The 15857-nt window shown below is 43.1% G+C and overlaps 1 protein-coding gene across 2 annotated transcripts in view; it reads right to left on the reverse strand.

Annotated features, from left to right (window-relative positions):
- The window catches only part of tle5 (TLE family member 5, transcriptional modulator), a 45174-nt gene that overhangs the window by 11590 nt on the left and 17727 nt on the right, over positions 1-15857 (reverse strand). For both annotated transcript variants that reach the window (XM_061684215.1, XM_061684214.1), the window contains exons 2-3: positions 12401-12489; positions 7012-7075 (exon numbers count right to left, since the gene is read on the reverse strand). In XM_061684215.1, the coding sequence (XP_061540199.1) occupies positions 7012-7075; positions 12401-12489 (153 nt within the window). The remainder of the gene's footprint in view (positions 1-7011; positions 7076-12400; positions 12490-15857) is intronic.

Raw genomic sequence — 15857 nt, forward strand, 5'->3', positions numbered from 1 at the left:
GTGTTATATTGTTTAATTCCGCTGAATATAATGTAGACAATACGCATTCCTTTACCAAATAGGTGATAAATGGCGAAGTGGATATTTAAGGCCCATTTTACACTGCTTTAATTGATAAAAATTCTAATGGCAGTGAAGTGTTTGTCGCGGCACTGACTTAAACAACTGTTGTTGTCCGACAATTATCATATTGACCATTTCATAATGTTTGTAAACAACAGGGGTGAGGATACTTCTAGGTGACATAAAAGGAAATGACTACTGCTGACCTAAACTGAAACAATGCCTGAAATTAGTTGGATTTGCGGTTGCACCACCAGATATACCCCGTTGTTGGTTTTAGGATTTCCTTAAAAAAAACAAAAAAACTAAATTAATCCAACAAAGCCTGCAAATAGTTGTACAGAGAAGATAGCAAGACTGCCTGGAGGCAGAGTAGCCACTTCTTAAGGGACAGACTGGAAACCAAACCTTCATCATCGGATTGTACAGTGGACCGCTGCATATTCACGGTTCGACATTCGCAGATTCAACTAGTCGCAGATTTTTTTTGTGAACCTACTGTATACTCTGCTTATTCGCAGTAGTTTTCCCCCATCCCTCGCTTATTCGCATTTGTTTGATCAGATCCCCCGCTTATGATATTTTCAGGGAAAATTTTACGGAAATTCCCCCCCCCCCCCTTACAAAAGTAATGACCATCAATTATTTGCAGATTTTCCACTGTGGGTCCACTGTACTTCATTCTGCACACCTGCTTTATGCAATTTCCCTTCTTCAGTACAAGGAGTGAACTAGAATGACACATTTTGGTGTTTCCCCATTGTGTTATTACGGTAATTTATAAACTATTGGTTAATGAATGCCACTTTTGTGGTGAAAATAGACTTTTATCAAGCAACTATATTGTAAGAAGAGCATGTTAGCGCTTGGTGAGCGATTGCAGTGCAAGTTGCACATTGGGTCACGTTTAATTTGGGTAGACGTGATATTAAAGTATCACATTGCCTTTGGGCGAAAAGAACGTGACCTTTTACGAAACAAAACGTGTTTTCATAATTTTGCATTTGACTGCGTATCTGTGTGTACAGCTCAGTGCTTGCAGACAGAGGGGAGTCCTCTAAATGTGTTTGTGCGTGTCTCATGGTGGAGGGAGCGGTGTGGCGGCGCAGATTAGATTAGATTAAAGCCAGTCAGAGGATCAATTAGAGGCAAAACATCACAGGGCTACATTGCCAGCAACAATGAGATTAGCTCCAAGATGGAGCAGATGTGTGTGTGTTGTATGTGTGTTTGTGAGTGAACATATATGTGGGGAGACAAAAAGGATGGTGGGGGTTGTTTGGGGGTTGTTCAGGTAGCACAGAGGAGACAAAGGGCATTTAAAGGATTATCGTGTGCTCCATTTCAACTGAGGTCTTGTTTTTTGGGAGATTTGGCGATTAGCTCGCTGGATAAACTGATTATTAGACTGGCAAAACAGACACTCAAACTGGACAAACACTGCGCCATTTTAGTGGGGTTCTTGTTCAACTCACACTGTACGAGTAAATGCTCAAAGACACTTGGGTGGGACACATTATCCATATTGAGATACAACATAGCTTACTGCTCATGATACTGGTGGTTGAGATAAGATAATGCTGTTCATGGAGTCAATGACAAACAGCATTTAAAAAAAAAGCAACTGACATTCAACTTGAGCCATGCGGTGAGTCATCCTCGCTCAAGGCTCATTCTTTTAGTTGTATAACTGTAAATAACTAATTTTATGGCTTTCTTAGTCTTGTTTTTGTAGTTTTTTGTTTTGTTTCAGATGCCATTAGGGTTGGGACATCGAGAACCGAGAACCAATTGGAACCGGGACTAACGTTCCGGTTCTTCCGGGATCGTTCAAATTAAAAAACAATTATTCCCAGTTGTGATGCCTACAGTCCGCCGATGATTGACTTTGTGGTCGTGCAATCGGACTTGCGGCCGCATGTCTTGGACAGTCAGGTGAAGAGAGGCGCAGAGCTGTCAACTGATCATCACCTGGTGGTGAGTTGGCTCCGATAGTGGGAGAAAATGCTGGTCCGACCTGGCAGGCCCAAACGTATCAAACATATTGCGAGGGTCTGCTGAGAACGTCTGGCAAAATCCCGTGTCAGAAGTAGTTTCAACTCACACCTCCGGCAGAACTTCACCCACGTCTCGGGGGAAGGCGGGGGACATAGAGTCCGAGTGGACCATGTTCCGCGCCTCTATTGCCGAGGCGGCCGACCGAAGCCGTGGCCGTAAGGTGGTCGGTGCCTGTCGTGGCGGCAACCCCCGAACCCGTTGGTGAGCCTCCCTGGTAAGGTCTATTCAGGGGTGCTGGAGAGGAGGGTCTGTCGGGAAGTCGAATCTCAGATTCAGCAGGAGCAGTGTGGTTTTTGTCCTGGCCGTGGAACAGCTCTACACCCTCGGCAGGGTCCTTGAGGGTGCATGGGAGTTCGCCCAACCAGTCGACATGTGTTTTGTGGACTTGGAGAAGGCGTTTGACCGTGTCCCTCGTGGAGTCCTGTGTGGGGTGCTTCGGGAGTATGGGGTACCGAACCCCCTGATACGGGCTGTTCGGTCCCTGTACGGCCGGTGTCAAAGTTTGGTCCGCATTGCCGGCAGTAAGTCGTACTCGTTTCCAGTGAGGTTTGGACTCCGCCAAGGATGCCCCTTGTCACCGATTCTGTTCATAACTTTTATGGACAGAATTTCTAAGCGCAGCCGAGGTGTAGACTGTATCCGGTTTGGTGGCCTCAGTATTGCATCTTAGCTTTTTGCAGATTATGTGGTTCTGTTGGCTTCATCAAGCCGTGATCTCCAACTCTTACAGGAGCAGTTTGCAGCAGAGTGTGAAGCAGCTGGGATGAGAATCAGCACCTCTAAATCTGAGACCATGGTCCTCAGTCGGAAAATGGTGGCGTGCCTTCTCCGGTTCGGGGAATAGATCCTTCCCCAAGTGGAGGAGTTCAAATATCTTGGGGTCTTGATCACGAGTGAGGGAAGAATGGAACGCGAGATCGACAGGCGGATCGGTGCAGCGTCTGCAGTGATGCGGACTTTGTATCGGTCCGTTGTGGTGAAGAAGGAGCTAAGCCAAAAGGCAAAGCGCTCGATTTACCGGTCGATCTACGTTCCTACCCTCACCTATGGTCACGAGCTGTGGGTCGTGACCGAAAGAACAAGATCCCGGATACAAGCGGCCGAAATGAGTTTCCTCCGCAGGGTTTCCGGGCTCTCCCTTAGAGATAGGGTGAGAAGCTCGGTCATCCGGGAGAGGCTCAGAGTAGAGCCACTGCTCCTCCACATTGAGAGGAGCCAGATGAGGTCCCTCGGGCATCTGTTTAGGATGTCTCCCAAATGCCTCCCTTGTGAGGTGTTCCGGGCACGTGCCACCGGGAGGAGACCCCGGGGACGCGCCCCAGAACACGCTGGAGAGATTACGTCTCTCGGCTTGCCTGGGAACGCCTCGGACTGCTCGAACAAATGGACCGAGATGACCAGATGATACGTTTAATTATGCTGCAAAATCGATCAAGAAGGTGGCGGTGTAGATGGTATGTAGCACCAAGGGGAACACTGAGTACGTCATCACAGCATGTGACTAAAACGGACCAATCGCGAGAGATGATCTCCGGAGAATTCTGCGCGCAGCAGCAATTTTTGCCGTGTGCGCGTCAAGTGGCGCAAAGAGGCCTCATAGGGGCTGCGCGGCCCAATGCGTCGGTCACATGATGCAATGCGGGCGCTGTCGGCCGCGCGGGAGTATGAAGAATCCTTAAGTCACTGTTCTTTTCACAAAAAGCTTGTTTTCCCTGCTTTTGGGTCAGAAACAAACCACTGCTGATTACTAAAGAATAGAAACAGATTGAAACCAACTTATTTTTTCTGGTGAAAGAAGAAAGTCTACTTCTTCTGTTGGTAGGTACAGTGCTTACATTGTCACAGAACAATATTTTGGGGGTGTTGAAAGATCATTCAAAATGCTCTAACACAGCAGCATTCAATGTAAAACCCAAAAAATTTGGTTTATTTTAAAACAGGACAAACTGATAGTCATTGTATTGCACAAATGTGTGTGTGTGTGTTCATTATAATACACATTTCCCCCCAATAACAGCTTTATCAACATTATTGTCATTATCCTGTGATTTGCACAAAGACAATCCACATTCACATTCACACTTATGGGCAATTTAGTCTTCAATGAACCTACTATTTATGTTTTTGAAATGTAGGAGGAAGCTGGCGCACCCAGAGAAAATCCACGCACCAGCACGGGCCATCTGCTGACTGTGAGGCAGATGTGCTAACCACTGTTGCATTTATGCCAAGCGCAAACCTAAAACCTTGTTCCCTGGCTCAAATAGGTTGTTTTTACACAGTCCTGCTCACACATTAACTATCTTACCATTAATCCTGGTTCATGCTATGCCCTTGGCAGCATGGGCAATAATTTAAGATTGTAAAACTCCTTTTATTGGGTGACCTATCATCATTTTCTATTTTATTGATCATCAATCATGCACACAATTTCTTGGCAAGAGGTTTTTTAAATTATGTTTGTTGCAATAAATGTATATATTCTGTGTCCTTGATTATTAGTTTTTCTACAGTATATGTCCATGCTATGACTATAAATGACAATATTTTCAACATGACTGTGATAAAAACTGGTGAATATCTACATTTGTCATTCTGAGGAAAGATTGGACAAGAGCAGTATGCAATTTGTCTCACGATGAGTTTTACGTTACGTGGACAGCGTTGCTCTGACGTGGTCGCTCCACAATGTCTCGTGCCACAATGTTTATTTTACGTTACACCTGGTCCTTTCTCCAGCTGACTAAATAAAGACTCCCGGCCTAATATATGAGGAAATATACTAAGATAATTGTTTTATTGTCTCAAGGCTTGCATCAGTTGCTGACGAGGCTTTATTAATTCAAGCATTGCCTATAAAATGCCACAAGGTGAGAGTATCACAATTGTCTATATACTGTAAATAGTTTAAAACATAGCACAATCTATAATTGAAATTCATCTAACAACATTGACTTCAAAGTAATGCACCAGAAGTGCACGTATACTTGTACGTGTGTAATATACACGCCGCAAAGATTCTCCAAAATGTCCACTAACAACCCAGACTAAATTTAGCTCCTCCCCGACATACAAAGCTTGTCTCTCAGATTAGATGAGTAACCTTACTAAGTTTTTTGAGATGGGAGGCATCATTTTGTCAATTTTTTGCTTTTAATTGCAAGCCAAAATTTGTGATGTGCTCTGTATCGTGGCAGTGAACTCAACTCACTTGAAAACAAGCAGCGGTTTGGCATAGTGAACAACACTTCCAAAGAGGCTTCAAGCTGTTTAATGCTACTCCCAGTTGAAGTTTACTATCAAACGAAACATAAAACAAAACAAAAAGGTAAATACAATATAACAATACTCACGGGCAAATATTCTTTAACCTCTTCGAAAAACAACTACCGGTAATATTACTTCAGCTTCCTGAGTCACTTACAGTAGTTGTGAAACTCTTCTTCGTTTAAGTCTGCATGACTGGATTATACTTCTCTTCCATGGCCAAGTCTCACACATCAAAAGGAGCCACAATGAATTATGCACAAACCTTTAGATTCTCTACACTCTATTTATTTATGGTATTAGGTAGACTTTACACTGATCTTATCTGCCGATAATTAGCATTTTATGATGATCAGCTGATCGGCTTTAATGTCATAATTCGCAGATCCGATCAATGGCTCCGCAAAAGACATTTACTCCGCGCCGCCATCGTGTACGGTATATTTGAATCCAAAATCTATAGTTTATTTTTAGTCTTGTCGCGTGTCTTTTGACGTAGTAATGTAAATATCTGACCACCAATAAAGTTATTTATTGGTGGTCAGCACATCTGAGACATACAACAACACATATTGCGTGGATCAGACGACAAGACAAATTTGGTCTTTCACGATTGCACTATGTCAGACTACTGCAATAAAATCTTGTATTCCAATACCACCGCGTCCCGTGTTTTACGATCACTGGGCTTTGTCTTGTCAACTCAAACGCGACCGGATACACTTGTTACCACGGGCACGACAACAACAATCGATCACATAGTGTGTATTATAAGAACTAAATGTTCTCCCCGTGCCTGCGTGGGTTTTCTCCGGGCACTCCGGTTTCCTCCCACATCCCAAAAACATGCATGGTAGGTTAATTGACAACTCTAAATTGCCCGTAGGTGTGAATGTGAGTGCGAATGGTTGTTTGTTTGTATGTGCTCTGCGATTGGCTGGCAACCAGTTCAGGGTGTACCCCGCCTCCTGCCCGATGATAGCTAGGATAGGCTCCAGCACGCCCACGACCCAAGTAAGGAGAAGCGGCTCAGAAAATGGATGGATGGAATATTATAGAGTGCTATTTTCCTGATGAAAAAAACTCTACAAACATTTTTGCTCGGATTTTTGGGGAGGGTGGAACAGATTAATGTCATTTCTATTCATTACAATGGAGAAAGATTATTTGAGAAATGAGTGTTTTGCATTATGAGCCTGGTCAACGAATTAAACTTCTCAAAGCACCACTGTACTTTCTTGACACAAATTTGGTACCACTTTCCTACCAAGACAGGGGTTTGGTGGTACCTTATGGCATTTTAGGACATTTCAGAAAGAGCACAAAAAACTCAAATAGGTGAATTTATAAATAGTGAACCGCAAATGTGTGGAAGGGATTACTGCAGTTTCACTTTATTTGAGTTTTATTACATCATGGGTAAGGTCTCTTTGTGACACTAAGGATTTTTCAAATGTTACTTAAAACTTTGCCAATAAAGGTTCTACGATGGCTAAAGTTTGTCAAACTTATACAAAACGAGCCCCATCAGGACCAAAAACATACAATTGTTTACACCTACCTTGCATAACAAACCACGTGCTGCGTCTCAAGACAAAAAAATAAATTGTCGGCTTCACTCACCATGATGTAATGACGCTGCATCTCCGACTTCTCACTGGCCAGCTTGTCACACTCGAGCTTGAGGCTGCAGAGGAAACAAGACGAGCAAGAGTCAGCAGTGGTCACTTCAGCAGTGGTCACTTCAGCACTGGCCACTTCACCCCTCGTCACCTTCATTTTCCTCAGGACCTCCTCCTTTGTCGGGCATCTTAAACATCATTACTGTCCTGACCTTCCCGATCATAAGCAGTTGGTAAAATGTCTGTTTTCTAAACCAGAAAGCAGGCAAATCTAAATATAGCTCAGGCCATTAGTTCAAATCACGTCAGCGCTGATGACACGTGAGGCGACGGGACAAAAAGGAGGACACGTCAACAAGTCAGCCAGATGGTAAAATGAACACGACAGGAAGACCTGGGGGGCGGACGAAAAATCACCCCATGTGCGTTTGATTGAAGAGCCGGTGCCGACACGCCAGTCTGACAAGGCGTGATCCCACGCGAGGACGGATAAGGCTGGGATGGTGTAAAGATATGCACCGGCACATGGCAGATAGATCTAAAACCTGCTTGATGCTCTGTGAACATTGATGCTGTCCACGGGAATGAAAGCTGTGTGACAGTTAACACGGGCTGTGTCACAATGTCACACGTAGCTAATGCTGTAACATTACTCAGGTGTACAGGTTCACTTTTTACAATTACGACACCAGCTGCAAAGTTACATTTGCTTCACACTCAACTCTTGTCTTAACTTTGATCTTTCAGTCAACCTTAAAACTCACCTTCTCATGAACTTTTCTGTAGAACAAACTATTACTTGATAAAAGCACCTATTCGTGCCTATCTGCGAATACCCAAAATATGAAGAAAACCTTTTTATTTCCACACAACCACTATTACTTAACTCTGGTGCTGTCCATTTCTTATCATCCTTGAGATGGTTCTACACCTTTATTGGAGTCCAGTTGTGTTTGACTATACTGATTGGATTTGATGAGGAAAGCCACACACTTGTCTATATAAGTCAAAAGAACTGCCTGAAGAGCTCAAGAAACATTAAGGTTAGTAAGAGCACTGTGGCTGCCATAATCCTTAAATGGAAGACGTTTGGGACGACCAGAACCCTTCCTAGAGCTGGCCGTTCGGCCAAACTGAGCCAGTCCGGGGAGAAGAACCTTGGTGAGAGAGGTAAAGAAGAACCCAAAGATCACTGTGGCTGAGCTCCAGAGATGCAGTCGGAAGATGGGAGAAAGTTGTAGAAAGTCAAGCATCACTGCAGCCCTCCACCAGTCGGGCCTTAATGGCAGAGTGGCCTCTCCTCAGTGCAAGACACATGAAAGCCCGAATGGAGTTTGCGTAAGAAAAAGTTTAAAAACAAAAAAAACAAAAACAAAAAACAAAAAAAACCCTGAATGACTCCAAGATGGTGATAAATAAGATTCACTGGTCTGATGAGACCAAGATAGAACTTTTTAGCCTGAATTCTAAGGGGTATGTATGGAGAAAACCAGGCACTGCTCATCACCTGTCCAATACAGTCCCAACAGTGATGCATGCTGGTGGCAGCATCATGCTGTGGGAGGGTATTTTTCAGCTGCAGGGACAGGATGACTGGTTGCAATCAAAGGAAAGATGAATGCGGCCAAGTACAGGGATATCCTGGACGAAAACCTTCTCCAGAGTGCTCAGGACCTCAGAATGGGCCAAAGGTTCACCTTCCAACAAGACAAGGGTGCTGTGTGTACATTGATGGGGAGGAAAAACAAAAAACAAAAACAAAAAAAAATTTTTTATCAAATGGCTGCAATATAACAAAGAGTGAAAAATGTAAGGAGGTCTGAATACTTTCCATACTCACTGTACATTGTATAGAATCTAAAATTTAAATTTTTTTTTACCATAAGTCGTTACTATAGCACAAACTTTGATCCCAAAACACCATCATTTTAAAGTAGTCAAACAACATTACCCTTGAAAATAAATGGCTTACAGATGACTTGATTCTGAAAAAATGCCCTGTAATTGTCACCTTTGCACCCTATAAAAACACCAATGGTCACATAACACGACCTCTGTTGTTTGTTAGCTTGAGCTTTTTTTATACCACTCATCAGTGCAAAAACATACACATGCAGCGAAGACTCTCTCTTTATTTCTTCCGTTAACAACCCAGTCTAAGATTATGTACTATTCGCACATTTTGTCCATCGGTGTGAATGTGAGAGTGAATGGTAATTTGTCTAGTTTGTTTGCCCTGTGATTGGCTCACGACCAATCCACGCTGTACACCGTCTCTCGCCTCCAGCTCACCTGCCACTAGGGTTTGGCATCGAGAATCGATTGGAACCGGGACTAACATTCCGGTTCTTCTGGAATCATTCAAATTTAAAAATTTCAGTTTCTAGTTTCGATGCTTACAGTCCACCGACCCCGAAAAATAAAGTGGCAAAAACCAACATTGGTAAAATACATGACCAGTCGCCTCAGTGCAACACTTGGAATAAGATTATATTGTGCGAAGGGGGCTTTCACGATGTGTAGAAGTCTGATCCGCTCCCTCCCGCTCCGAGCCTCAGCCTGTATCGCACGGAACTTCAGTCAAGTCAATTGGGTGAGTGAAACAATCAAATATGTCTATGCCAACATTGAGGCAGCTAACAAGTTAAACGGTGGGTTGCACATTTGCACTGATGGTTTTTAGCATTTATTTTAGTCTTCAAATCAACGTAAGAGCCGATGACAGAAAAAAAAGAAGCTTAATATTGAGCTAAAACGTCAAAGGTCAAACTCGCAACTTTACATCACAATGAATTGGGACAAAATTCATATAAACGTCTCAAAGTATCACAAACACTAGCCTTGTGCCTCACTGGTGGGCAGGTAACGGAATCAACGTTTTATCGTATTTGGTTCCATTTATTACTCTTTTTCTTGCCATCTACGTTTACTTTTGTTTTCAAAATTCACCTGTGTGGTGTGAAGCTACTTTTTGTGTCAAAATGCTGAGTTCGGGTGCATATCCTTCAAAATAAAAGGCTACACGCTTAAAACAGGAAGTGAAGTTAAACCTTGCACATATAAACCATTTGATGCAAATAACTATTTTAACAATGCTATATTTAACTTTTAGCTGAAAGAGTAATAAATTAATATTAAGTCCATTGGGTTCCAATTGTGTTCTACACTGCCTTTTAGTTCATAGGTTTGATATTGATACTGGTTATAAAGAACCCCGAGTCAAATATTCATTTTAGTTGATGCTGCGGGCTTCTAAGAAAAAGGATGTTCATAATTTGGACACCCACTATTTAAACCATGCAAACGTTATGAACCAGCCCCCTAAAAGCATCGGAATCGAGAATCATTTGGAATCAGAATCTAAATGTGGAACCGGAATTGCTTAAATTCAAACGATGCCCAACCCTACCTGCAACCCTAATGAGAATAAGCGCTCAAGAAAATGGATGGATGGATATGCCTCTAAAGCCGGACAAAATAGCTGTTGTCTTTCCAGTTCATTTCTTGCAAGAGGAGAAACTGCATGGAACACGCACAGAATTTTTTGACTGACACGGTAGCTGCTGTCACACTTATCCAAAACGCGGAGTCGCCTTGTGATCACAAACAATTGTTGACAGCGTCTTGGAACAAAGCGTATGAGGACCTCCGGCAATGAAACACATGATTCTTCGCCTAGTCTTAAATACTCTGCTCATAAGACACTGCCTGCTTTGGTAAATTTGCATTACAAACAGTTGAAACAAATGTCAACGTCATGTTCCTGCTGAAAAGTACCACATCGACTTCCTGCTTTCCATATCTGCATTTGTAGGCTGTGTGGTGTGTTGTCATGACAACAAGCCTCCCCCCTTGTCTCCCCACCGCCAGTTCACCTGGGATTGGCTGTGCGACTCTTGTGATTGGCGCTCATCAGCCAGCGGGCATGCACCACTGCTCTCCAAAGACACTTTGATGGAGTTTTATTGCCGATTCTTCCGTCTCTAAATCGCTTGCGCTGTCATCTATATTTTGATTGATGTATTCCCTGATCTATTTATGCATGGGACTGAGGGAAAGGGGAATTAGGAGGAAGAGGAGGAGGGGGTGGGAGGAAGACAGCGACAGATATAATGGCTGCTACTATCCCCAGGGGAATGCCTGTTGTACATTTGCCTTTTAAAGGCTTCCACAACATACAGCATATCACTACAAAGCTTTCACTGTGACTCCCCCATTTTAAACCCCTCTCCCAAGTCAACAGGCACAAAAAAAAAGCTCTCTTTCAACTGTGCTTTGGCTCTCTAATAGGGGTTAAACGTCGCTGCTCCCCGTTGAGGGAATCACAAAAAAACAAAGACCCAAGTAACGAAAAAAAAATAAAAGCAGTATGTTATTGCTATGTCGCAATGCTCCACAAATACAACAAAGAAAAGTGATCATCATCGTACTAAAAATACACCGGGCTTTCATCTGTCTTTGCTATGGTAGACTCAAATGCACACAGGAACAAAAACGTTGAAGAAAGTTAACCCGCACAAAGAGAAAGCCCCGTGATGATACTTTTTTATCAGTTATTCGGAACATAACAAGGATAACGTTGGATAATGAGCCGCATGCTTCTTCCCCATACCGAAAGCCTTGTAATCGTAAACATATAATTGTTAATAGTTACTTGGAACAGACCAAATAAAAATAACCTTGGCTAATGAGCCACATGCTTCTTCACCATGTCTGGTCTCGTGATCACAAACATACAATTGATACCAGTTGCTTAGAACATAGTGTACAAGAATGCCAAATTAGCCACATGCGGCTTCACCTGTCTAATGGCTTGTGATCACAAACATTCAATTTTTAACAGTAACTTGTAACAGAGCGTACACAAATAACCTTTTAACCTGATAATGAGACACATACTGCGTCACCAGGACATTATCACTGGCGTTCCATTCCCACTGTAGCATAGAAGTAAAAATTCTCTGTGGACCAATCAGTAAATGGAAGCAGGTCAAGCTCCACCCTTACAAAAAAAAAAAAAAAAAAGTAGCTACCTGTTGCTTTTTATATACCCGATTCACTTTAAAAAAAGTAATTTTTTGATTGGATTTTAAAAGGGTCGAGAAAATTAATAGGTTTAAGGCATTTCTGAGATATTTAGAGCTGACAAAGGAAAAAAATATGCAACTATTTTCATTGGACAGCTGCAATTACACATCACATTCTATGTTTTTCTTCTCCATTTCTTGCAGAAGAAAAGTAATCAACCATAACGATTTAAATGATGCCATGTTGTGGAAATAGGCCATAACATTCCACTTTGGTCCCACGCAGACACGAGATTAAATTAGAAACAATCAAGGCCACGTCATTTGAAACTGCTTTTAAATCTTGTTTGCATGTGTTCTCACCTGTGGTATTGTGCTTGGAGGAACTGGAACTCGTCCTTGATCCTGTCACAGGAGTCGGATGTTGTGAATTTCAGCTGCTGTGATGAAGCCTGCCAAGGGAGGAAGAACAGTGTGAAAAAGCATCCTGGACTGACGGGCTGAGAGGAAAAATAATTAAAAACACGAGCGGGAGATAGAACACTTTTTCAATTGAAGGTTTCATTCCAATGATCACCAAAAGAAATCGCTAGCGTAATGTGGATCACATCCAATTACACCCCCACAGACGACGCACCCCCATACCCTGTAATGATAAAATGACAAAAACACTGCCCAAAATAATAATAATAATTTTTTCCAAAACAATGTTACTTTTTCCGAAGAAAACCGTAAATACAGAGCTCTATTTTTAATGCAACCTTGGACCGCTAACAACACGCTAGACTCAAGCCATTCAGATACCTGCACAGCTGCTTGGGATGGCAGAGTGTGTGTTAACAACAAAGAAAAACGCGACTAGGCGGGGAGATTCTGCAGTTGTGGGGAGACAGGTTCCTCCCAAAAATTGGCAAATGGGTGAAGTTGCGATTGTAAAACCACAAATATGCGGGGATCTACACTACATCACTATCCGATCACATGTATTAAATTCAAAATGCTACTACACCACAACTGTAATACAAGCCATTTTGCTGTCAAAGGAGGGACTGCCATTATACAGAAACAACCGTCGACACACACAACACGGGGAAACAAAAAAATAAAAAAATAAAATCAAGCTGTTACTGAGAGACGCCAACTTTAAAGCCAAATAAGCTTTTCCATTATCTCTCTGGACCGTACTGGCGAGGAACAAACTCATCAAACAGCACCGTGGCTATTTGGTGCTCTGCCATGCTGAGCATGTGTCAACACAAGGCACTTAGCTGCAGGCAGCCTCGCACATCACGCTGTGATAACTGCTCCCTGCACCGCTTGGCTTTTGCATACAGTGTGTGTGTGTGTGTGTGTGTGTGTGTGTGTGTGTGTGTGTGTGTATGTGCGTGCGTGCGTGCGTTTTTGCACACAGGTTGGCCCCGGAGCCCAAGGCTAGAGTTGCTGCCCCAGATCTTGTTTCCTCCGAGTGAAGCACAGTGTGTGCAACCATTTTAAATACCACATTTTTTTCCTGTGTGTGTTTGCAGTCAACAGCCCCGGGTAGACCTTGTAGTTGCACGCAAAAGTTGGGAGGTACACCAGACTGAGATGGAGAGTATACAGAGTTTGAAGGAAATCAGAGCGTCAGGAAAGGCATGTAGACATTTCAGGACCTTCATCTCACACACACACACACTCACTCTCACACGCAAACACACACGCACGCACGCACACACACACACACACACACACACACACACACACGCACGCACACACGCACGCACACACAACATAGAATTGAGTTTATAGTATCGTGTTTTACGTCTTAAAACTTCATCGCCAGGCTCTACCCACACGCTATAAGAAAGCGCTTCCTTGCAATTTAGGGCCATCTGTCGAGTGGTTCAAATGTGGTCAAACGTCTAATACAAAAATCTCTACGACAGGTTTGCTTTGAAAATACCCCCACACATGGCTAAATTGTCCCTAAAAACATCGCTTCAAACCAAAATGGCAGACTTCCTGTCTCTTTCCCAGAATGGCTTCTTTTGACGTTTTTATTTATTTATTTTTTTTTTAAGTCAACTCATGATAAATATGCCTACGAATTTTAAGTATGCCAAATGAAACATTTGGTCAAGTTTGCAAAGCGTTTTATGCCAAGTCACCAAACTTTGCTGCCATGCTCAAAATTGTCCGTACATGGAAATGTGAGTGCTTGTTCGCCTACTGCACATATATGTGCCTTGTAATTGGCTGGCAACAAAACCAAGATGTGTACCGCCTTTAAAATCAGATGGGATAGACTCCATTTATCCGTGACTCTAATTGGGACAAATGTTATTGAAAATGGATGGTGGCTGGACGTAGTTTCGGGGAACGAATTTTCAAAGCTCTCAAAAAGGAGATTTATTTGGATTAAGAATAATGACAAGAAACAGCAATTTCAAGAGCACTTTTACAACCATTTAAACATTCAAAATCAGTCAGTGGGACCAACTTGTCAGTCGGTGCATGGGTTGGTCTAAATATGTACAGTGGGTACGGAAAGTATTCAGACCCCCTTAAATATTTCACTCTTTGTTATATTGCAGCCATTTGCTAAAATCATTGAAGTATTTTTTTTCTTCATTAATATACACACAGCACCCCATATTGACAGAAAAAAAACGTGGCCTCCATAATCCTTCCATGGAAGACGTTTGGGACGACCAGAAACCTTCCTAGAGCTGGCCGTCCGTCTGCTGCAGGGACAGGACGACTGGTTGCAATCGAAGGAAAGATGAATGCGGCCGAGTACAGGGATATCCTGGACGAAAACCTTCTCCAGAGTGCTCAGGACCTCAGACTGGGCCGAAGGTTCACCTTCCAACAAGACAATGACCCTAAGCACACAGCTAAAATAACAAAGGAGTGGCTTCAGAACAACTCATTCACCATCCAACCTAACAGAACTGGAGAGGATCTACAAGGAGGAATGGCAGAGGGTCCCCAAATCCAGGTGTGCTGTTCTTGAATGGCCCAGCCAGAGCCCTGACTTAAACCCAATTGAGCATCTCTGGAGAGACCTGCAAATGGTTGTTCACCAACATTCACCATCCAACCTGACAGAAGGATCTGCAAGGAAGAATGGCAGAGGATCCCCAAATCCAAGTGTGAAAAATCATTCCCAAAAATACTCATGGCTGTAAGCTCAAAAGGTTGCTTCTACTAAATACAGAGCAAGGGGTCTGAATACTTATGCTATGTGATATTTTATTTTTATTTTTTTTACACCCTGAAATGGTCACCAGCCAATCGCAGGGCACATACAAACAAACAACCATTCACACTCACATTCACACCTACGGACAATTTAGAGTCTTCGATGCCCTGCATGTTTTTGGGCTGTGGGAGGAAACCGGAGTACCCGGAGAAAACCCACGCAGGCACGGGGAGAACATGCAAACTCCACACAGGCGGGGCCGGGATTTGAACCCCGGTCCTCAGAACTGTGAGACAGCTGTGCTAACCGGTCGTCCACCGTGCCGCCCTACTTATAACAAAGAATAAAAGATTTAAGGGGGTCTGAATACTTTCCGTACCCACTGTATATCATCTTTCTGTCTTAGAAAACACTGGGAGCTGTCTGTGTAACACTAGGCAACTGGCTAAAACAAGGTGCTCTACAGGCACCCAACAACAGATGGATGCCCATAATGTGAACGAAATATTGCCGTAATACAGCGACATGTGCCATCTGTTGTGACGGCAGAAAAGGTGGCTGCATGTGGACAGAGGGACCCAAAATTATGTTTGAGCAAGAAAAAGAGTGACTGGCCTGCATGGTGAGCATCATGGA

This window comes from Phycodurus eques, chromosome 8 (assembly GCF_024500275.1).
Source record: "Phycodurus eques isolate BA_2022a chromosome 8, UOR_Pequ_1.1, whole genome shotgun sequence".
Lineage (NCBI taxonomy): Eukaryota > Metazoa > Chordata > Actinopteri > Syngnathiformes > Syngnathidae > Phycodurus > Phycodurus eques.